The sequence below is a fragment of the Macadamia integrifolia genome, chromosome 4, assembly GCF_013358625.1.
Source record: "Macadamia integrifolia cultivar HAES 741 chromosome 4, SCU_Mint_v3, whole genome shotgun sequence".
Classification (NCBI taxonomy): domain Eukaryota; kingdom Viridiplantae; phylum Streptophyta; class Magnoliopsida; order Proteales; family Proteaceae; genus Macadamia; species Macadamia integrifolia.
Window position 1 is genome coordinate 26,803,367 of NC_056560.1, and position 24,001 is coordinate 26,827,367.

Genomic DNA, 24,001 nt, shown 5'->3' on the forward strand with positions numbered 1-24,001 from the left:
TTTTTTTTGGAGACACTCATCTATAAGTGTGTAAAAATTTTATGTGCAATATTAATAAGAGATAGGTCTCCCCTCACTTTCCACTGCTTATCACTTCTTTTTTTCGAAGTACCAGACATAGAGAATCTTTGGACGAGCATACCTTGTTTTGTTACCAGGAAGGGTAATGTGCTAAATATGATTCAATCGTTTCCCTTCCCTTCTAATACCATACCCTCTATTATATGTCATACACCCCATTGTAGTCTCATGGACCCTTTTGATTGTATTGGATTTTTTCAATTCTTTGTTTTATCACTTGGTAAATTCAAATTATTATGAAATCTAACATGTGAGTAGGGGAACGTTTGAGGTTTACCTTTCCACAAAGTTTCATGCCATATGAAATTTGACATACAAGGAAAGTAAAGAGCCTTAGGGGTTCTTGCCATGTGAAAGAACTAGATGAAGCAGTTTCATGTTTAGGTTGTTGTATACAAAAAATGACTCTCTTCCTGTCCTTTAATATATATATATATATATATGGGAAAACTATTTTTCTTTATATCTCCTTTCTGATTTTATTAGCTCCTTTCATGTTAATGAACAGTTGGATGATAAAGCAAGAATTTTACTGAAGAATCTGTTGGATTGTGCAACTGAACAAGCTTTGCAGTCTCATTTTAAGGTAAGATTGGTATAAATCATAACCAAAACCTGTGATTCATTTAAGTTATAGTTCCATGGTTCATGGCTAAGTTCTGGTTTTGTCTTCAGCATTTTAGTTTATGGGGGAGAGTTTTCTGTCCCATTGCTTGGCCCTTGCATCAGTGTGGGGTCCAATGGGAATACATGGGGAAACATCAACATGGGTGAAATTTCTGCCTTTCATTGGGGGTGGGGAGATCATTTTTGCCCTTTCCTGATTCTGGACACCATAGGTCAAGTCAATGGGCTTAGTGAGGTTGGCCTATTATGGGCTTATGGTAGTGGGCTGTGATAATTTTCTTACTCTGCTTCATATATATTTGACATAGCAGATTATTTCAGGGCAGCTTGGTGCATCCATAGCCTCCAAGGACTTGGTGAGACATGGTAACCAACAAACTCTTGAGAACAACGTCCAAATTCAGGACCCGGGAATGAGTTCCCACGCTATCACTTCAGATGAAGATGATCAGTCACAGATTAAGCAAACATCTCCGGCAATCATTGGAGGTGATACTGGAAAACTTGAATTTACTGCTACTCAATCCCTAAACACATGGAGTTGTGATCGGATTTGCCGGAAATGTTACCGGCAGCGTCCAGATTTGGCCAAAGTGAAAAAGAATAGCTGTTACAAGCAAAGGCTAAAAGGAGCCCATAAAATTCGGGTCGGGTCAAAAACCGATTGTTGCATTGTTGTAGATGAGGGTGACAATGAAGCTGAGAAGCTGATTGATGTGTCTAAAGAACTTGCACGAGCAATTCAGCGAATTGAAGCTGAGATCAATGTGGATCAAACCGAAAATCCAGTTGGTTCGGCTAATGATACGGTTCGGGTTGGGTCAATGATCCGGAAGGACGTGGCCACTCAGACAACTGAGGTAGAGAGTAAGACTCATAAGAAGAAAGGTCCGTTGCCGAGTCAGACTGGCAATGCGGTTGGGACGAGTCGAAGAGTGAGCCAAAGTTTGCCGAGGCAGAAAATAAGTCAAGCAAGTAGGAAGATCAGAGAACCTGCTTTGCCTGATCGGTTACCGAGTCATGCTTCAAAGGCCATTCCAGACACAAATGAGTTGCCGAGTCGGATGCTGAGCCGGATCAATAAGGGAAGAATGGCAAGCCCTGATCCAAGCAACGGTGGCAAGTCCATTCAAGTGAAAAATGAGTTACCGAGTCGATTGATGAGTCAGAATGGCAAGAAACCGATTCAAGAGATGCTTGACTCGTCGAATCAGAAGGCTAGGAAACCCAAAGAAGCTTATAATGACAGCAGTGGAAGATCTAAACCGTCAAAATCTCTTCTGGTTGTGGGACCCACACTTATGAGGAACGAGTCATTGAACCCTCATCCGAGGAATGGCAAGAGTATGATAAGGACAAGGAATCTGTCACATCAAATCACGAAAAGACCAAGTTTTCGTGATCCTACGGCAGTTAGTACAAGATCTAGAGATCCATCTTACCAGGCATGGGGTGGGACCCGTAAAGAGAGTACTCTGAAGAGTACACCTTTGCCACATCAGCGAAAGGCCAAAGTGATCATAGCGCCGGAGGATTCGGATTCCTGCTCTACGTGGACAAGTCAAGATACTTACTCTGATGAAACTGAGGATCCACCGATCTATCATGAAACGGAATCCACATCGAGTCAAAATTCTTACACTAGTGAGGAATCACTGACCTATCAACCAGGGGGATCCACATCAAGGCAGATGGTGGATCCCACTTCAAAGAGTAGAATGTATATACCCCATGATCACATCAGCCCGCCAGGTCATAAGGGCAATCCAAAGGCTATTGGTCGGTGGAGGAAATTAAAGGATAAGCTTATTATCTTCCACCATCATCATCACCATCACCATAATCATGATGAAGATTATGATAATGGTGATGAGATTCAAGTAAGACGTGCAGCACCGAATCATGTCTGTAACCAATCCGTTAAGAAGCACTTGCGTCAAATCCTTCACCGTCCAAGCAAAGAAGACAATAGAAAGTTGATGGCTGAGATTTACGGAGAAAGAGTGGCTGTAAGGACGCCACGTCAGCACAAACAAGGGTACTTCCATGCCCTCATGAGTAGGTTATTGAGGCACGTTTGGCAGTCGAAGAAATCTAAGGCGTCGTTGAGGGGAATCAAACGACTGGGAAAGGTGCCCAAATATGGTAAGGTAGCCAAGAAGCGGCACTGGTGGCGGAAGTTTCGCAAACGTGGAGTGAAGCTGGCAAATAGTGTGAAGCCACGTGTCAATCTAGGGTTCAAAACAAAAAGACCCTATTTACGAGCAGGCTAAATATCTTAATCGACTTATGTAAAATAAACTCAGCATTCTCCCAACTTAATTAAAGTATAAAATAATAATTATTTCTCAAGAACTATTGAATATTTTCATTTTTTTTCGCCAAACCCTTGCATTATGAAATTTAAATATTTCTCTTAAGATAAGATAAGACCATAGTAAATAAATATGGATAAGGAAAAAAATGACTACAAATACCTATTATTATGTGAAAAAATGGATTCCTTCTACCTCTCTCTCTCTCCATTCCCTTCCCAAAATACCTTATCACTTTATATACTCACCTCAATATCACAAAGAACTCCCAGCCGTTCCTCCTCAATCGTTGTCTGCTCTGTCATTTGATCTTCCATCTTTTTGGTGGATTACCTGCATTATACATGTTCAATATGGATCTACATAAGAGCAGTATTCTTTTTCATATGTTTCAATACATGTTCAATACGGATCTTCATAAGAGCAGTATTCTTTTTCACATATTTTGAAACGTAGGTAACATACATTTTTTCAATAATTTGATATGATATGTCTAGAAGATATGTATTACACAAATATTAACTAACTAGAGGCAAGAAAAGAATACTTGCATTTTAGTCATTCTTATATGAAAAATTACAACCATTAATCCTTCAAAACCAAGAACCCAATGAAGGAACTCATCTATACATCGGAAGAGAACCAACAATAAAAAATATGCTCCCCTTTATGAACTCTATCCTAATCAAGAAATCATACGAAAGTGTCCCCAATTTCACTTCCTCTCCATCTCAAAATAGAAATGAATATTTTTTTCTTCATTTCTGAGGAAAAGTTTTTCTGACTCTCGATTAATATATTTTCATTTACCGAAAAAAATTAAAAGAAGGAAAAAGATTGGACATGCTAAAGCTGTGTCTTTCTCTTTCCTCCCTTCTTGGAAAAGTTCTCCGTCCACCCCACCCCATATTGGTTGAGCCGCTAGCTTGAGATAAGTTAACGGCGTGCCTAACCTCCTCCCGAAAAAAAGATAACAAAGAATAATACAAAAGGGAACCTAAAAAATGTCACTGCCTCTCAAGATCTTCCTCTGCATCAGATTGCCCAGACTCGTGTCGATTTGTCCTCACTGATCTCTCCCGACTAAGAATTCTCCGAAGGGAACTCAGTCCGGATTCACCCTCCTTAACCGGTGGCGCACCACCAATATCTTGTACAATCTGATCTGACCTTGGTGGTGTAATGGGCAAGTTAGATGAATCCTCCGGCAAAGCAACTCCTACAACAATCCCATCAATACCTGTCTCATTTTGCTGTGAAGATGGTGCTTGATGATGATGATGATAATCACCTATTTCTTCCAAAGGTTTAGCCCCTGTGCGGCAAACAGGGCAAGTCGAATTCGAGTTCAACCACATATCAATACATTGTACATGATAAATGTGCTTACAATTTGGAAGAACCTTGACAATCTCTTCATTTTCTAAGGTGCCCAAACAAACTGTGCATTCTTTAGCATCTGTTTCATCATCATCATCAACTCTATCATCACTACTTCTATATGAAAACGTTGGTAGAGCCGCAATGATTGATGAATCAAGCCCATGTTTAGGTGGTTCACCGTGCGAATTCATATGTTCATCGGCGGTGAATGTAATGTCGATAAGATGGGTTGTTCGACGATGAAGCCTGGCTCGACAACGGAGAGCACACTTGGCGTAAAGATGAAGAAGATTAAGAACAACAACAACAGTAATCACCACCAAAAATAATACGAGGGCAGTGCGCATAATATTTACGTCCATGTTATATTGGGTTGCTGCGATCAGATCATTAGTAGAGCTTTGGGAAGTTGTATTGTCCATCTCAATTAGGAGAGTTGGTTTTGGTCTCTCAATTGGTTTGAGTGATTAATGGGGGTTTTTGAAGAAGATTGTAAGCTAGTTAGCTAGTTAGAAAGTGGAGAAGAAGAAACTAAAAATAAGGTATTTTTACTATCACAAATAAATATCTTTGGATCACCTGGGTCATGCTTCTTTCGGTTGGCAACTTCGATCTGAATCAAACCAAACACTGAACCACCCTGAATCATGTTTCTTTGTTTTGAGACTTTTCTTTTGTTAACAGAATTCTTTGTGTTCTTCTGTGTCTAGATTATCTGGACAAATAATTTTGGGCCCTACATGATAATGATGGAGTCAGATAACTTGAGGATAAAGTGACTGTTGGGCTTACAAATTTGAGTAAGGAAAATTATTCTTTGTATAGAAGGTCAAGGAAGCATTTTTATTGGCAGCCAACATTTTTTTTTTTTTGAGTAAACTTCACTCCTCTCCCCTGAACTAAGGTGAAATATCAACTGGACCCATCATCCTTGCAAAAATATCACTCCCCTGCCCCATAAGAAAAAAATGCTATCTAACAGCCCCCAACCGTTAGTTCTAGTTGTTAAGTCAAGTTAATTTTTTCATAATCCCCAAAATACCCCCTAATTGTGTAATGCCAAAATTACCCTTAAGTGAAATAACAAATGAAATCCACCCTATTCTCCTCCTTCTCTGTTGTTGAGACAGACATGCCCACCACAAGGCTCTCCCGGTTCCGATCAGCTCCAACGACTTGGTTCGACTTTCTGTTCCAAGATGACGAGCTTCTTTCACAAACCCAATGTCTCTCTCAAGCTCCTGTAAACAGTTCAACGACACCCAATTTCAGAAACTCTGAAAATTTCTGCTTCTTTATATGATAGTTTGTTCCTTGATTAGGTTCTGAGGACTCGAATCAGTGACAAGATAAGGAAGCTTCAGGAACTGGTTCCCAATATGGACAAGGTAAATTTGCTTACCTCATTAAATCTTATAAATACTTAAAACATGGTTTTAGAGGAATTTCCAAGTTCACTCAATGTCTGATTTTATAATCTAAAGACAATAAACCTTGAATTAGCGGTTCTTTGTAATCGCGGTGTATGGTTTCCTGGGTTACTTTACAGTAAACAAATACTGCTAACATGTTAGAGGAAGCAGTTGAGTATATCAAGCACCTACAAAAACAGATTCAGGTATCCCATTGCATAATTTTGCAAAGTGTTAAATATGATTCATAATTAGATTAAAATTTGCACTAATGCTATCAAAAAGCATATTTTGATCCATTGAAAACCCCAAACTTGATAGGATCTCTCTGAGCATCAAAGGAAATGCAAATGCTTTAGTAGAGAAAAAATCCACCATTAAAAATGACAGAGAAACAGAGAGAACATCAAATAAAAATGGAGTAATAAACCCAATTTGTCGCATGTGGAAGCTTCAATGAAGGCGATCGATCCTTCTCCTTCAATCTTCTCCTCCTTTCGGGAACTCAATTCATTAATTTCTGGTGTGCCGGCTTCTACGGACGATGTTGTTGATGAAGAGGTTACTGATACGGAGTGGTTCTTTCTTGTTTCGATGACTCAGTCATTTGTGAACGGTGTTGGCCTTCCGGGTCAGGCATTTTACACTTCGGCACCGGTTTGGTTCACCAGAAGTGAGAGGCTTGAGAACTCACCTTGTGAACGGGCACGACAAGGTCAGGTTTTTGGATTGCAAATGATTGTTTGTATTCCTTGTGCTAATGGTGTGGTTGAATTAGGCTCGACGGAGTCTATTTTCCACAGCTCATATCTGATGAGCAAGGTTAGGGTTTTGTTCAATTTCGAAAAACTAGATATGGGTTCTCGGCCGATGGCACAAACAGACCAAGGTGATAATGATCCATCCTCGCTCTGGCTCTTGGATCCGTTATCATTGGTTATGGAAATTAAGGATTCTGTTAATACATCTCCAACTGCTACTTCTACAACTTCAGTCCCTTCCATTGTTCTTGAGATTTCTAAGTCCATTATTTTCGAACACCTTCAAGCTTCTTCTCCTTCTCCTTCAGGCTTCCAAAGGGGAAAAGACAACAAAGATGAACAAGAAAAAAATGCTTCGATCAAGACGATCTCTCCTTCTCCTTCTCCTTCGGTTCAGGTATAGAGAAAGAGGAATAGGGATGGATTTCAGGGGGTCTTTCACTTAAGGGTAATTTTGGGATTACAAAATTAGGGGTTATTTTGAGGATTATGAAAAAATTAACTTGACTTAACAGCCAAAACTAACAATTGGGGGTTGTTAGATAGCTTCTTTTTCTTGTATGGGAGGGGAGTGATATTTTCGTAAAGGTGGTGGGTCCAGTTGATATTTCGCCTTAGTTCAGGGGAGGGGAGTGATGTTTACCCTTTTTTTTTTTTAAGGGTGTAAGATTCAAGGGCCCACAAGAGGCCATACAAGACCTAGTAAGGGCAAGAAAGAGATCGAAGGTGGGGCCTGCAGTGGGGAGAGGGACCACACTTATTAGAAGCAATTAAATTAATACATAATACTTCCATGACTTAGATGCCATCAAGGTGACTTGATCCACTCACCAAGATCCTGAGCACTCTCCAAAGGGAGCCACGTACCAAAGCAAGCTTTGGGTCAACGACAACCTACCTAGTCTTGTCGTAGAGAAAGGTGATTTGATAATGTCACTCTAAGATAGATAGGTTCTCTTCAAACACCTTGGGTGTAGCTCTACTAGTCCAAAAGCATTATGTGTTAGTAAATCTCTCCAACACGAGTCTTTGCACGACTGATCTGTTACACAAGTCAGGTGTGGCTGTGTATAATTGGGTTTTACCCTTGGGCCTGAACTATATAATCAGGCAGGGTTCCCGTCCAAAAAAAAAAAAAAACTTGTTGTTATATCTTGGGAGTTATCAATTCAAAAAATTTGAACCTAGCTTGACTTATCATATTATAGATACTAACCATGTAAATGAAAAGGACTGTCGATAATGAATTAAAGATATAAAATAAAACTAAATATTTGGAAAAAAAACTTATGTACATCATCAACTATAGTCATCATACATTTTTACAATTCTAGTTTGTTTATTTAATTTTTTTGCTAACAATGGGTATCTAAGTCTTCAGCTTGACTAGTCCTACGGGTTCATATTGATCCCACAACCACATGGACTGGATCGTACCAAGATTGAATGAGAACTATCCAATTTTCATTGAAAGCAGTGAAGAGTACTAAACACCCTGTGTGAGTGGCCGAAGGAGGTAAGAGAAGTCGAACTCGAAACTACACACTTCCTGAGGCGAGGTCCCTTGCCAACTACTTGGCTACCCCCTTGGGGTAAGTTTGCTTATTTAGCTAATAAATACGCTATTGAAATCACCTTTTTATCATTTTTTATAAACACTACAAATTCAATGGGTTTTCAGAAGCTGAAATATAACATGGGAAAATGGTTTCTGCAAGAAGATGTGGTCCCTAAGCCTAGACACATGGGGACACCCCATCAAATGTAAAATGACACATTGACGCCCGTGTTGATGCATTGGTCCAATCAGAAAACACTTCCTCATATATCATATAGGAGATTAAACATAGCCCAAGACAATTGCTCATGTCCATCATTATTGAACCAATAAATCAAATCCTCGTAATCAGACCAAACCTCTACTTATTGCCATCCTTGATCTTTGGCGGTTTGTTGTCCTTGACAAAGACCCCTAGCTTGCGTTTCCTATGAGCTTCCTATAATACATGATTCAAAGAAGAAGTTAAGAGAAAGCAAGATCTATGAAAAGCAAAGAAGCCCATCCTTTCAACCAAAAAAACGCCCATCTTGTATCTTTTGTGTGCATGTCCATAATTTCATCATAAATTATAATTGGTTTCATGATTTTGTTCTTATTCCTAGTCCTCAAACGGCTTATCCTCCTTTGGAGATGGTTGGTATGATTTTAATTGAATGCCAAAGGCTTTAAATCAGGGAAAACCCAAAATGCATTGCAACCATACAAAATAAGAGGTATAACCATCATAGATAAAAAAAAAAAAAAAAAAAAAAAAAAAAAAAAAAAAAATCCTGCAATTAACCATCTTTAGGGGGAAAAAAGGCAAATCAAGTATCAAGGATCTTATTAATGGATAGAGTATTGACGGAGCTTGGAGTGCTCAGTCCTTAAATCTAATAGTTTCGCAACATGGAGGCATTTATAGATATTTACTCTTAAGTTTTTTACTCATATGTCAAGTTTTATTATTTGACGGAGATTTTTTGCCTCCCTCAATTTATCATCCAGAAAATCGAGTCTGTCATGAGTTTTTGTTCCTTTGGAAAGGTAAAAATAACAATATGTTTCTTTGCGCATTTTGTATTCATCATTCACATCAACTATTAATATAAGGTTGTCCTTTATTATTTATTAGTACTTTTGAACTATATATTGCTACAATTTAATACTATTCATGCAATCACATCAGAAATATTAATGAAAAATTGATGGAAATGGGAAAGAAAACGAGCTTCCATCGCATTAGCTCCCTCCACATCATCTTTTCTAATTGTGCTTTCAGACAGTAAACTAGACTAGCGAGATGGAGAGATATTTATTGTTTGGTAAAGATGGAAATAAATACAATACAATAAGAAAGAGGGAGATGATGGTCGACATTGTCTTTTTCATGCAATAATGCATATTCACCTGTTGTCCATCGACTATGCCTTTCGGCCTGATCTTAGGCCCTGACTCACCCTCCGTGGACGAACCTTGTGGAGGTACACTGTCACTGCACCATCATCAATGTCATCTCTTAAAACTATTTATGCAAAATAAGCAGGGAGAGATAATGTGAGTGAGAGTTATTGACATTTTGATGACTACTCCACTCCTCATTAAAAGTGGAAATTTCACTATGGTTAATGCTTTCACTTGTGCAGGGGCTAGCTGTATTTCAGCAAAACCTCTAGCAAAAAAGAAAGAAAAAAAAAAAAGGCAAGGGCGATTGCTTTGAAGGAAAACTTTTGCCAAAAGATAAGTGAACGTCGAGGACACTTCCATTGCTTGCCTCATAATTTTTTTTTGGGAAAATTACATGATTACCCACTTTTGGGTTTCCCTCTACAAAATTACCCATAAAAAGTTTTGGTTAACAAAAATACCCAAAATTAGATTTGGGTTTATAAAACTACCCACCCAAAGTTTCAGTTAACAAAAATACCCAAAATCAGGTTTGAATTTACAAAACTACCTTAAATAATGATTATTCATCTTCCACATATAATCATGTATTTTTTTATTACTAAAACTTTGAGTTAGTAGTTTTGTAAACCCAAACTCAATTTTGAGTATTTTTGTTAACTTAAACTTTAAGTGGGTAATTTTGTAAAGAGAAACTTAATTTTTTGTATTTTTGTTTGTTGAAACTTTTAATGAATAATTTTGCAAAGAGAAACTTATAAGTGGGTAATCATGTAATTTTCTCGGTAGATCAATTACTTCCAAGCCCAATAAATGAATATGAAAAGTGAGAAGCAAGGAAGTATTTTCTTTCTATATTTTTTTATTATTTTTTTGTTTGTTCTTCCGTTCTCTTTACCATTGAAGGCTCTCTGGCCGGCACTCGGAAGTCGGGACTCCGCCACACCCGCTTGCACCAGGTACGTCTCTCTCTCTTCTCTGCTCTCTCAGTGCCCACGTAGGTATTAATAGGGTTAGGGTTTCACGTATACTCTTTCTGTTTACTGAATTGACCCAACAGAGAGCTTGAAATCCTCCGTTGGCTCTTGCATTCCCAATTGGCTGGAGTAATTTTAACCCGATTTATGATCAGATTGAAAGAATTGGAATTGGAATTATGATGTGAATATTAAACAGTTTTTCTAGTCACTGATCTGCGTAAGATCAATTGAATCCACAAATGTTTGTAACAAATTCAAGTTGAGAATCGTAAGAAATTGAAATCGAGAACTAGAAGCAAGAGAATCTAACGAAGAATTGCTTAGATCAGATCTTCGAAGGAATAACAAGGGCTGTGAGTGGATGAGATCCTCATGGTAGAATTTGTCAGTACATTCTATGTTGAAACCACAGCTTATCTCAAAATTTAGTCTATTAATCTTCTGAATACTCATCATATTCAAAATGGTATTTTCTATACTGCCGTGAGCTATACCCGAATGGCACCTAAAAATGGTCTAGCAACCGGTGTCTTTTTCTTTTGTTAGTATACCTTAAGGAATAAAGTCATATAACTTGATGCATAATTCAGTTCAATATTTAGATCTGTCCTATTGGTTACTCAGTTTTGTTAGGGATGTGTGGAGGTGGGAAGAGACAAATTAGTTGTCCAGTTAGTTCCTTGTTCCGTGGATGTGATGAGTCTGAATTAGAATGACAATACTTTCTTCTATTGAAGAATAAACTACTAAAGTCTGAACGAATTGCATTCTATTTGCTAATTGGTTCATAGATTCAAGTCTTGTCTCTTATTTTGTTATATAGGGGTGTCTATTAGTTTGGGCATTTCGACCAAAATTTCGGTCATTTTGACTTGCTTTGACTCATTTCGGAAAAATTCTATAGCACATTTTACACACCTTTGACCACTTGTTTAGGAGTTTGTTGAACATAACATTGGCACTCACATTCCTCTCTATTATGTTTCACAACCAAGTCATCAAGAGTTTACGGTATTAAACCTACCTCTTGTAAGTAGAATCACATGAAGCAGAAGAAATGCTTTGTAATATGCTTCAGCTTTCCTCCATTGAAATATACTTAAATTTACCTTTTGCTACCTAGAACACATTAACTGGCTGAGCTCATATAAACATTGGATTTCCAGTAGCTACACGATCATTCTAATAGAAAATTAAACGATTTCTTTAATATCCATTGCTGGAAAAAAGAAAGAAACTAGTTAAAACCAAGGCGAAAGGAATTATGGATGGGCACAACCACGAGGTATTTGTGAATGGGAAAACCTAGTTGTGCCACTTGGATGGGTAATCTGGCATTATAGATCGTTGAATATCCAAGGAATGGTTTGAATCAGCCATGTATATTGTATCTAATTTCAGACTTAGATTCAATCATATTCCTTTCTATCCATTGGCATGCGTCCTCTTTGTAGTCCAAACATGTCTCTCTGCAGTCCAAGTATTGGCATGCTCCTTTTTGGTAATTCCAAGATTTTTCAATGCTTTATATTTCTACTTGGCCAGATTTTTGTTAGATTGATGTGTCCATCAAACCCTATTCAAGAATAAGTTAATTTGCATTATCATTTTATGTGCAATGTGTTGTCCTAAGGGTATACCTTAAAATGTCCAAAACAAGGGATTGTATTGGGCATTCTGTTCGTAAGTTTATGTTGTATATTTCTCGGAATGTGATTCAAGAATATAAATGTGAACATTCATATTGTATGCATGTTGGACATGATCTAAGCAAGGATTAAAGTAACGGTATCGGTCGGCCAAAATTAAGATACATATAGGAGGGTATTGTATAGTATCAAAGATACGCTAAAGATATGCATATAAATGGATATGAAACACCTTTTTAAACACTTTTTCATAAAAAAATTGTTAAAAAAAGCTATTGATAACATGTATTATGCATAAACACTAAATTGAGGGTATCGCACTAAGAATTCAAGGTTTGTAGTTGTCCTATAAATGTAAAATTCTTGTTCCCAACCTTGATTTCCACTTTAGTTAGAGAGAAATATGGCTGACAGCAACTTTGGAACAAAAATCCCTCAAAAAATTGTGTTTTCTGAAAAATACCCATCTTGGCCATTATATGACCGTAGCGCACTATATCGGTACATACCGATACTCACCGATATGTACCAATTGATACTTACTGATACTCATCGATATGTACTTATACTCACCGATACGTACCGATTGATACATACCAATACTCACTGATACATACAAAAAACGTATATTTCACCTTGATTTTATATTTTTCATAGAGTATCAGTACGTATCGATGGTGTATCGATGTATATTGGTATGTATCGTAACATATATCGATACGAAAGGATTTTTAAAATTTCATGTATCGTATCGGTATGTATCGTATCGGTCAGCTAAATTTAAGATACGTATCGGAGGGTATCGTATCGGTATCAGAGATACTTTAAACCATGGATCTAAGTGAGTCTTGTATGGATCACCGTCAGTTTTTTATACAACAAGGCTTTTGAACAGTTATTTTGTCGCCATACCTAAGAGGTCCCTACCATTGCATTTATAGTTTGTGCTCCTTGGTGTGCTAATGGTTGATGCCTAAATTGGCTATATATCAGTAGGCCTATTACACAATATATATCTATGAGTGTGGAGGAGATGTTCAACATGGAATCTACTTACCAGTTAGGGAGAATATCTTAGGAGAATTGTTTAGACAATGATTAGACAAAATTCTAAGCTCGGTGCAGTTTTGTAAATTTTTTATGAACACTTAATTATTATTTAATAGTTATATTTGCAAAATGCTTTATAAATGATCCATATCCAATCAATGGTCGAGATTCTCTGTTCTAGATGTTTCAACGAATTAGGGTTTTGGAGATTGTATTTTTCATACCCGAAAATCCGTTATGTGATGTTGTTAAAGTGGAGGGGCTTAGTATTATTTACTAGGTTACAAATACTAAATACTATAGATGAGTTGGACTCGCCTTGTGCAATCTTAGTGGTAACACCCTATAGGGTCACACCGCAATGGGAACTTGGAACACTCGGCTCACACCACTGGCACACTATGCATGGGAGATTGCTAGATAGTATTCTATAGATATGTAGATAGAGAGAGACAACACAAGTAGCCTACGATTTTAGGGTTTTTTGAAGCTCCCAAAATCGTGGTGATCCTCTTTCTTTGGGTTTCAAGAGCTAGGGTTTGTGAAACCCTAATTCGGAAAAGAACATCTTTGTTGCGTGGATCCTATGCATAGTAGCTAGTTTCAAGTGCTGCAATCATTCGGAGAACCTGCACTTGTGAGTTTTGAGGTAGCCATAAGCCCCACTTGTTTGTGTTTGATCAAAACTGTATACGTTCCACGATGCGTGGATATAAAATTATGTTGGACATTCTTCACCACCATCGCTTTGTTCAGGATGAAACTTGATATGTGATTAGAGGACCTTGGGGTCTACTTGCCTACAGTATTTCAGCATCATCGGACTTGCCACGAGGAAGAAGTAGGTGCCTGTTCATAGGTGACTTATGGTTGTGCTTGTCCATTGTCCATTAATACCCACTCCCTGAAACAAATAAAAAACTAGACCTCTTGTTTGAGCAATGAGCATAGTCCTGTTGGTTTCATCTACAGTACTTCCATGCTTATTCTTTCAAATGGCTTTGATCTGACATAAAATTTCAATTGACCGTAGTCCACCATCTATCTTTACTTTATTAATAAAAAAGGGCATTATTTTTCTTGAATCATTGTTTATTTTGCTGTGCTTGTCTTGCTGTGATTTGAAAAGGGTTAGAAGGAGGAATCCAAAATGCCATTTGCATTGTAAAGAAGCTATGAGGAACAATGATGGAGAAGTGGAACGAAAGGAGAGCATTCCCAGCCTTGATACCAGATTCAATCAGACCCTTAGAAGTGTTCAAGGGTATGCTCATTCATAACATTTCCTTTGAAAGGGTACTTTCAATGAACCTAAAGACCTCCAAATTGAGCACTCAACAAGCTGAGAGCCAACACCACTACAAACCAATATAGATCTAAAACCAGTCAAAAAAAATCCTGTCTTCCTGATTTTTCGCCAGGTCTGCCAAGGCCATAGTTTCTTTAATTTATTTTTTAATATGTTGATTATGTGGGAATGCATAGAGTTGTGTAGTTTCCTATAGTCTCATGTTATGCTAAATCAGGCTGAATTTAAAAAAAAAAATTTACATACATTGAGCTCTTATCTTATTCCGTATCCATTTATGCGTTAGTGCATAAACTCAGCTTGTTTTCTATTTTGTGATCCAGACTGGTTCAAGGTCGCAGTTTCCCTGGAAAAGTTTTGCTAAGCCGGAGATCAGAGTCACTGAAAGATTCTAGCTCAGCTGAAAATCCTCTGGACATTGAAAGGAGTCGATCAGAAGATGATTTCAGGTTAGGTGAACATACGGACACGTCATTTGAGGTAATATTGGCTAAAACTGGCTAATTTGGTCTTTATTTAATATGTGCCCCAATCATCTGGATTTCTTCTCTGAATTAGTTCTGGACTTTAACAATTAAAGACTAGTTTTTATTTAGGGCGAACTTCAAAGTACGAGCAAGGTAACAAATGAGACGACCATTAGTAAACCACCATCCTCCATTACAAACATGGAGAGTACATCCAGAGAGGCTCAGAAGCTCATGTTTGGGGCTAGAGCCACTGATTCTGCGAGGGTTATGAAGTTCACAAAGGAACTCTCTGGATCAACTGTCATATTAGGTATTTGCTTTTCTTTGTTCTCTATTGTCTGCTTTGCTTCCTTGTTTCTGACCTTGAAAAACCTTTATATTTGCAGATATCAGATTTTTTTTTTCCCGTTTTTAAGGGGCCTTAATATATATAATTTATTTTTGCCTTTTTAGACAGACATAATAAAGAATTAAAGATCATAGTGTCGCAAGTTCATGGTATCAAAAATTGAGCCAACCGATAGTTGAATTATCACCTTCGCCATGAATCCTGGGACAATTCATACATCCTCTTAGTTCTATATATATCATACATATATTGTTTGAAACTTGGGGTGAGGGAAGCTTTCATAATCACTCTAGGTCCATAAAACTGGATCATGTGCTAAACATAGTTTATGTACATAAACAATTAGAAGATCTAGATTTTGAATGGGTCCTGACTCCTGACTACTTGCTAATGGGTTTCTAATCACCTAGAGCCACTATGTAACACATAGAAACCAGAACCGTAGTGAAGTTGAAGTGACCAGAACTGAAGAGAAAGTGATAAACAGTAATCTGGAATTCTGGATTTCAGATTTAAACTAAAATATAATGGATTGCTCTATATATTCAGGTATAGGAACAGAATAACAGAAACTGAAATTAATCTAAGGGTCTACTCTCAAGTTTCAGGAGAATCCTAATTGAATTAGGACCTTTCTAAATAGGAAATTGATGGCAGTACTTGGATCAAAAGCAAACAACAATTCCAGATTTACAGTAGATCAGAAATCAGATTTAAGGGCAGAACATATTTTGATTTAGGATCTGAAACAGGGTTTAAACATTAACTTATTGCAGTAATAACAATTTCAGAAACTCAGGAATCCTAACAGAATAGGACTCTGTTATGATCTGACACAAAGTTTAGCTTTTGAAACCAGGAAAAAACTCAGAATAACATCCGATTATATGACCTGAAGTTAGAGTTGAAATCTGAGCAATATTAAGCAAGAAACAAGGATTTAGTGTGCGCAGGAAATTAAGGTTAGAACTGACCTGTTGCAAAGTAAGAAATGAAGAAAATATATGACCTGAGCTTTCCTGCTCAAGCCTTGACCAGCATCCCACTGATCAACCCAGCATCTACCAGGCAGCCACTGCATCTCACGACTATAAATCTGAATCTCACTGATTTTATTGGTAGAAACCAAGCTTTATTCAACATAAAATTCATATCTTGGGCCTGTGGGCATCACATGTTTTATAGAAACAATTGACTTCTTAGATACAATTGGACTTGGAATATGAACACATCCAACAACAATTGACATTTTGGACTGCTTAATGACAGCTGTCCAGCCTTCTAAAGACAAAAGAAAATACATCAACATAAGTTCCACAATCTGGTTTTGAAGAGAACCAGAAAACTGGTTCAGACCATTCCAAGACTAGACCAAGCTAAACCGCAGGCCTATTCTGGCCTGTTCTTCATCCTCCTGCAAGCATACTTGTGAAGGAACCTGGATTCTGCATCTATTGCAGTTAATCTAGTTGATCAGCATCTGGTCACCAAAATGTTGGCTGAATCTTACGACTTTGGTTCTTTGTTACGGCAATGACAGATTAATATAAAGAGAAGATAAATGAAAAACAGGAGCTGGGCTAGGATTTCCCACAAATCTGCATGAAACAGCCACCCCAACCACAAATCCTATGCAACTACCTGCAAATTTACCCTATGATGCAGGAACATCCTAAAGAAGAATTCTACGAGTAACCATTGGGTCAGTTCGGTGTTTGGGAGCATTGTATTCCAGAAAATTAGTTATTTTGCCACTGTTCTTAGAGCTTTATTTTGGAGACCAAAACTTCTCGCTTTGATTGCTCTTGGTTCTGTTAAAAGGCTTATCCATTTACTTTCCTAACATAATCAAGATCTTCCACTTCCAAGTTGTATTTGTAACGTTATAGCCATTTTAGATTAGGTGTCACTCTGTGATGTGATATTTGTTTTGGAAAGTTTAATTAGATTGTAGCCTTATTTGTGTTATTTCTTAAGTTGGTAGTTTATTATGGGAAAAAGAAGCTACCCGCTTGCGTTCCCCCACACCCTGACACAGCAGGGTGCAGAAAGACCATGCTGCCTCTGCCCCACCATACACTGAAGATGCTCCCGTGCTCCCTTCCATTGGCCAACACACTGCCATGTTCCTGTGCCAGCAGGGTCGCGTTCTTTTTCCCTTTATTTATTTACAATCCTTTTTTCCCCATAAAACTAACGTTGCCCTCCAATGATTCATCCAAACCCATATCCGGCTGAGGCGCAGTTGGCACTATCGAGCTCTAATATCCACAAAGGCAGTCAAAACATACATCGATGATAATGCAAATGCAGCCCTAATAACTTAACCATGATTGAATTGCCAATCCTAAAAGAACCAGTACTTGCACCACCAACAACATCATCAACAACAAACAACTCACCATATTGTTACTCTTTCAAGCTCAACTTGAAAAAGAAGTTTGTTCTGAAATCCCTACTGCATTTTGGTCTCGGAAAACACATATTGTTACTCTTCCATATGAAGATGACTTTTCTGAAAACCGAATTCCCACAAAAGCTCTGGCAGCTCAAATGCTTGATCATTTAAGGGAAACCTGTCAGAAGAAGATTTCTGAACTCCTTGCTAAAGGTCTTATTAGACCTAGTAAATCTCCCTAGAGTTGCACTGCCTTTTATGTAAATAATAATGCTGAAATTGAACGTGGTGCACCTAGACTTGTGATCAACTATAAACCTTTAAATAAGGTTCTTAAATGGATTCGGTACCCTATCCCTAATAAAAGGGATCTTCTCAATAGATTATACACGCCTCCAGCGTATTCTCTAAGTTTGATATGAAATCTGGGTACTGGCAAATTCAGATAGCAGAAAAAGACAGGTATAAGACAGCTTTTGTTGTCCCATTCGATCAATACGAATGGAATGTTATGCCTTTTGGCCTTAAGAATTCTCTCTCTGAATTTCAAAATATAATGAACCAAATTTTTAATCAATATTCGCAGTTTATAATTGTGTATATTGATGATGTCCTTATTGACTCCCAGGACATTGTTCAACATTGGAAACACTTTAATATCTTCCTTTCTGTTATTCGTCAAGCAGGATTAGCTGTCTCAGCTAAGAAAATAAAATTATTTCAAAATAAAGTGCATTTTTTGGACACTATATTTCATTCGGCTCCATTATTCCCATTGAACGAGCCATTCAGTTTGCTAATAAATTCCCTGACGAGATAACAGAAAAAACTCAACTCCAAAGGTTTCTTGGTAGCCTAAATCACATTGCTGAGTTCTACAAGGATTTAGCAAAGGATGCCAAACCGTTATTTAACAGGTTAAAACAACAACCTAAACCTTGGACAACTGTTCATACTGTCGCTATCCGAAAAATTAAGTTCAAAGCCAAGGAGCTTCCGTGCTTAAACTTAGCATGACCAGATTGTTTTAAAATCGTTGAGACTAATGCATCCGAATTCGGATTCGGAGGTATCTTGAATAAAAAATGTCCTAACCTTCCTAAAGAAGTTTTAGTACGTTTTACTTCTGGCACCTGGAATTCTACTCAACAAAAATATTCCACAATAAAAAAGGAGATTCTTTCACTTGTTTTGTTTATAAATAAATTTGAAAGTGATCTTCTTAATCAACAATTTCTTGTTCGAGTGGGTTGTAAAGCGGCTAAAGATGTCCTTGAGAAAGACGTAAAGAATCTGGCCTCCAAACAGATCTTTGCTCTATGGCAGTCGCTTCTTTCTTTTTTTATTTTAATATTGAATTTATTAAAGGAGATACTAACAGTTTACCTGATTTTCTAACCCGAGAATTCTTGCAAGGCTCCTAAACAGAAGGCCATTATCCCTACCTCTTCTAAAAAAGATGTTGCCTCCTCTTCTTCAAGGAAACTTTAAGAAGAACCCACTTCTATTTCATCCCAATCTCCTGTAACAACCTTAAATAAGGCTGTTAATAATTCTCCCTTCATAGAAACCAATTTTATCCCAGTCATTCCCATTGAAAATATTCACCTCTGTCACACTCCCTCAGAACTTGCCACCATTTACCTCCACGACCATCTCCATCCATCTTCTGGTGATAAAACTCGTTATTTATATGAAAGAATTCTTGAAGAAACTCAGAGTGCTAATATTCAACACTCCTATGGAAGTGCTTATGTCAAGGCTTATTCGAAGCTCAATATAATAAACATCATAAGAGATCGTGAATGGGGACCTTTGCCCTCATTCAAACGAGAATTTCATGATGTCTCTAGGTTGATTGAACTCTTTGAATTTAGTAACGGATTGCTGAAGAGATGTAGGAAGGAACTCCAAAGCAGGTGGTCCCTAGGTGAAGAACCATTGTAGAAACTAGTTCGGCACACCTAATAAGGTGTGTTGAAGACGAAACTTCACGAACTAGGAATGGGTTTCATGATCATTCTGATATAAGAATATCATGTCCCAAGCTTTGACATAATCGGCATAATCATATGACCTGAGTTTAAGGCCAGAGACATCATGGAATTCTCATTTGAATGAGGGCGAAGGTCCCCATTCACGATCTCTTATGATGTTTATTATATTGAGTTTCGAATAAGCCCTGACATGAGCACTTCTTTAGGAGTGCTGAATATTAGCACTCTGAGTTTCTTCAAGAATTCTTTCATAGAAATAACGAGTTTTATCACCAGAAGATGGATGGAGATGGTCGCAGAGGTAAATGGTGGCAAGTTCTGAGGGAGTGTGACGGAGGTGAATATTTTCAATGGGAATGACTGGGATAAAATTGGTTTTTATAAAGGGAGAATTATTAACAGCCTTATTTAAGGTTGTTGCAGGAGATTGGGATGAAATAGGAGTAGGTTCTTCTTGAAGTTGCCTAAATCCTGATCATTCCCGATCCTGTCTCCAAATGGTGTCAGGGCCAAGTTGAAAGTTGCCATAGTCGTAAAGACCATTCAGTTGGTAGTGTTTCACCCTTGTCATATAGACCTTCACCCAAGTCGTATTGACCTACACCCAAGTTGTACTCAGCCGTGTTGTCGTGGATAGGCGTTTGAAGGCATAATAATATTGATAGCAGGTGGTATTGACAGAAGGATATATAGATCGAAACCTTTATTGACTCGAAACACTAAACTATGGCTTCATACTTTAGATATAGTTCGAGAAGATCATCTTCTAATGCTAGCACAAGCGGAAGGACTTATGATCCAGTTCATAATTCCGAAGAAGTGGTTTTCAGAAACTTAGAAGCTGCCATGAATAATTATACCATTCCCCGGATACCTGAATCTGAGGTATATCATAAAGGAACTTTTGTTTTTCATGGTGACTATGTCATAAAGACTAGCGAAAACACCCATACTCTGCTCTCTAACCAAGAACAAATCCAACTCCTGTCCAGTTCTCAAATTCAGAGGCGTAGAGATCGTGGATTTAAGTTTATCCACATTGGATTAGTGCAAGTGGCACTGAAACCCTTAACTCTTCTAGGGTTAAATAGTGTGGTTTTTGCTACTATTAGAGATGCCAAAATGCTTGATTTTAATGAATCTCTAATGGGTACAGTTGAAACCAGTCTCTATGAAGGACCAGTCTATTTTTAGTGTAGACCAAATCTTACTATGTCCTTAACAGATACTAATATTCTTGATGGTACTGTCATTTCTTTGAAGACTTATGGATATCGTATCGCTCCGGGAACTCAAAATCTCGCAGTGATTTACCGTATCTATTATAAAGTAATGACTACTGTCGCTCCTAATGCTAAGGTTATAGATCTTCGTTGGCAAGCCCCTGCTTCTTAGCCTAGAAGTAACCAATCTGTCATTTTTAAACCTCCTCCTGTTTTGGATGTCCCAATTAGAAAGATTGAGACAACCATCATTGATGAAATTGTATCCCGTCTCAGCCAACTTCAGGTTTCTAAGGACAAAGAAAAACAAGCTATGGCTCTTTCTCTTGCTGAACCTTCTAATTCAAAGATTGAAATTGCTGAGAAAGAATTCCAGTCTATACTACCTCCACAGGCAGCAATTCCTGAGCCAATTCCTCAGTTTAATTGAGTTATGAGGAAAGCTCATAAAGTTATGCCTACAGCACTGACAAACTACTACTATCCTCGGCCTTCTCCTGTAGACCTCCAATTTGAAATGGAAGGCGAGCCAGCTAGTTTTTCGGTTGACGGTAATTCTATTATTGAATGGAATATTGATGGTTATCTGAATATCAAATCATCATTCTTCTAAAGCAGATGCTTATGTATGCCACAAAGGCTAAACAGTATCAAACGTCCGATTCGGCTGTTGCTAAAATGATAGCAACCTGATTCTCCGGCCAACTTCGCGGTTGGTGGGATTTCTATCTGTCCAAAGAGGTTCAAAATCAAATCCTAAGTGCTGTTACCAGTGTTCCACAGAACCAAACAGAACAGCTTGCCGATGGTTCTTTTGCTCAGCGAACAGTTTATATTAATCATGAAGATGCGGTAAACACCCTAGTTTATACTATAACTCTCCATTTTGTTGAATCAGCTGAAATCTTAGCTGATCGAGCAAGAGAACAACTTATGAATCTTCGATGTCCTACACTATCTCATTATAGATGGTATAGAGATGTCTTCTTTGCTAAAGTCTTTACTAGAGATGACTGCAACAATTCTATATGGAAAGAAAAGTTTATCTCTGGTTTACCTCCCTTATTTGCTCAAAAGGTAAGGTATAGACTTAAGGCAAAGCATAATGGCACTATTCCCTTTGAGCAATACATATATGGGGAATTAGCTGCTGAAGTTTACAATAAAGGTCTTCAACTTTGCATAGACCTTAAACTAAAGTAGCAATTGTCTAAAGAGAGACAAGCTGGATTTAGAGAACTTGGAGACTTTTGTGAGCAGTTTGGATACGAGAAGATTCGTCTTCCAGGATCTAAGAAGACTCATAAAAAACTCTCTAGGTTTTCTAAGCCTAAATATCAGGCTAAGCAATATAAATCTAAACCTAAGCGCTTCTTCAAGAAACGCTTTTCAAAATCCCGTCCTCAAAATTCTTTTCCTACTAACAAACCTCTTGTTTGCTATAAGTGTGGAAAAGTAGGACATTATAAGAATAATTGTCGAACTAAGGCAAGAATTAATGCTTTAGAAATTGATAACTCTCAAAAGCAAAATCTTGAAAAGGTCTTGTTCTATATCTCGTCCGACCTTGAGTCTAACACCGAATCTAACTTAGATTAAGATATTGCTCAACTTGAGTTCAACAGTGATTCTTCTGAGCCTAAAAGCCAGACTCTCCATTGCAGTTGTGATCCTTTTCAGGCAATGCTTAAAGAAAATGGCTTGATGGTTCTTTCAACTGAAGAGTCATTTCTCTTAAAAGCAATAGACCAAGTAACTGATCCTGCAACTGAGGCCCAACTATTACATGAATATATTACATTAGTTAAGGATACTACTAGGTCTTGCCTTGTTCCTGCTTTACAGCCTGCGGTGCAAGATTATAGTTTTAAAACTATAATCAATCGGGTTAAGGCTACTTCTCAAGCCTGTGAATCCACTGTTCAGGAACTTAGAAGAGATCTCAACGAAGTTAAAACTGAAGTTAAGAGTCTTAAACAAAGAATTCAGACTCTTGAATTATATAATGAACACCAAATGATTGAGCCAGACTTCGAAGAAGAAGCTTTCTTTAAGGATCTACTAGTAACTCAAAATACAATAGCTAGTACCTCTGCAACTACTGCTGCAGTTTCTTTTGAAGATGCTCAAGTCTTAACTATTCAATAGGTTCAAACTCATCGATGGCACATAATGATCGATATTGTTATCAATCGAGAGTTTAGCCTAAAGACTATCGCCCTAATAGATTCAGGCACGGATATTAATTGTATTAACGAAGGACTCGTACCTTCGCAATACTTTGAGAAGACTACTCAAAAGCTAGTTACTACTGACGGATATAGAATGCAGGTTGAGTATAAACTCCCATCTGCTTCTATCTGTAATAATGGACATTGCCTAAGGACTCCTTTTATAATGGTTCGTTCTTCTAGGCACTCTGTTTCATTATGTGGTTAATCACCCTATTACTTTTCATTTCATCGAACCCCCATAAGTTCTTACGGTGAATGAAATCCAGACTCAAATTCCATCCAAAGAAAATTTTATATGCTCTTTATCATCAGAAATCCAACAGAAGAGCATCCAATAAAAAATTGATGACCCTACCTTTCAAGTTAGTGTTAAAATTAAGGGAAACCTGTCAGAAGGAGATTTCTGAACTCCTTGCTAAAGGTCTTATTAGACCTAGTAAATCTCCTTGGAGTTGCACTGCCTTTTATGTAAATAATAATGCTGAAATTGAACGTGGTGCACCTAGACTTGTGATCAACTATAAACCTTTAAATAAGGTTCTTAAATAGATTCGGTACCATATCCCTAATAAAAGGGATCTTCTCAATAGATTATACGCCTCCAGCATATTCTCTAAGTTTGATATGAAATCTGGGTACTGGCAAATTCAAATAGCAGAAAAAGACAGGTATAAGACAGCTTTTGTTGTCTCATTCAGTCAATACGAATGGAATGTTATGCCTTTTGGCCTTAAGAATGCTCTCTCTGAATTTCAAAATATAATGAATCAAATTTTTAATCAATATTCGCAGTTTATAATTGTGTATATTGATGAA

At 37.6% G+C, this 24,001-nt stretch overlaps 3 protein-coding genes across 3 annotated transcripts in view; 2 read left to right on the forward strand and 1 right to left on the reverse strand.

Moving 5' to 3' along the window:
- LOC122076369 overlaps nt 1-2,981 on the forward strand; it is a 4,893-nt gene extending 1,912 nt beyond the window's left edge. Inside the window, exons 3-4 of the mRNA XM_042641672.1 lie at nt 590-667; nt 1,020-2,981. Of these exons, the coding sequence (XP_042497606.1) occupies nt 590-667; nt 1,020-2,981 (2,040 nt within the window). The remainder of the gene's footprint in view (nt 1-589; nt 668-1,019) is intronic.
- A 1,049-nt stretch (nt 2,982-4,030) lies between these two features.
- Nucleotides 4,031-4,828, reverse strand: LOC122076370 (RING-H2 finger protein ATL40-like). The gene has a single exon (XM_042641673.1). The coding sequence runs from the start codon at nt 4,826-4,828 to the stop codon at nt 4,031-4,033; it is 798 nt and encodes a 265-aa protein (XP_042497607.1).
- A 5,518-nt stretch (nt 4,829-10,346) lies between these two features.
- Nucleotides 10,347-18,082, forward strand: LOC122077425. The gene is made up of 4 exons (XM_042643369.1): nt 10,347-10,485; nt 14,335-14,469; nt 14,838-14,994; nt 15,111-18,082. Exons 2-4 carry the CDS (start codon nt 14,381-14,383, stop codon nt 15,435-15,437), a joined length of 573 nt encoding a protein of 190 aa, XP_042499303.1. The 5' UTR covers nt 10,347-10,485; nt 14,335-14,380; the 3' UTR covers nt 15,438-18,082.
- The last annotated feature ends 5,919 nt before the right edge of the window (nt 18,083-24,001 follow it).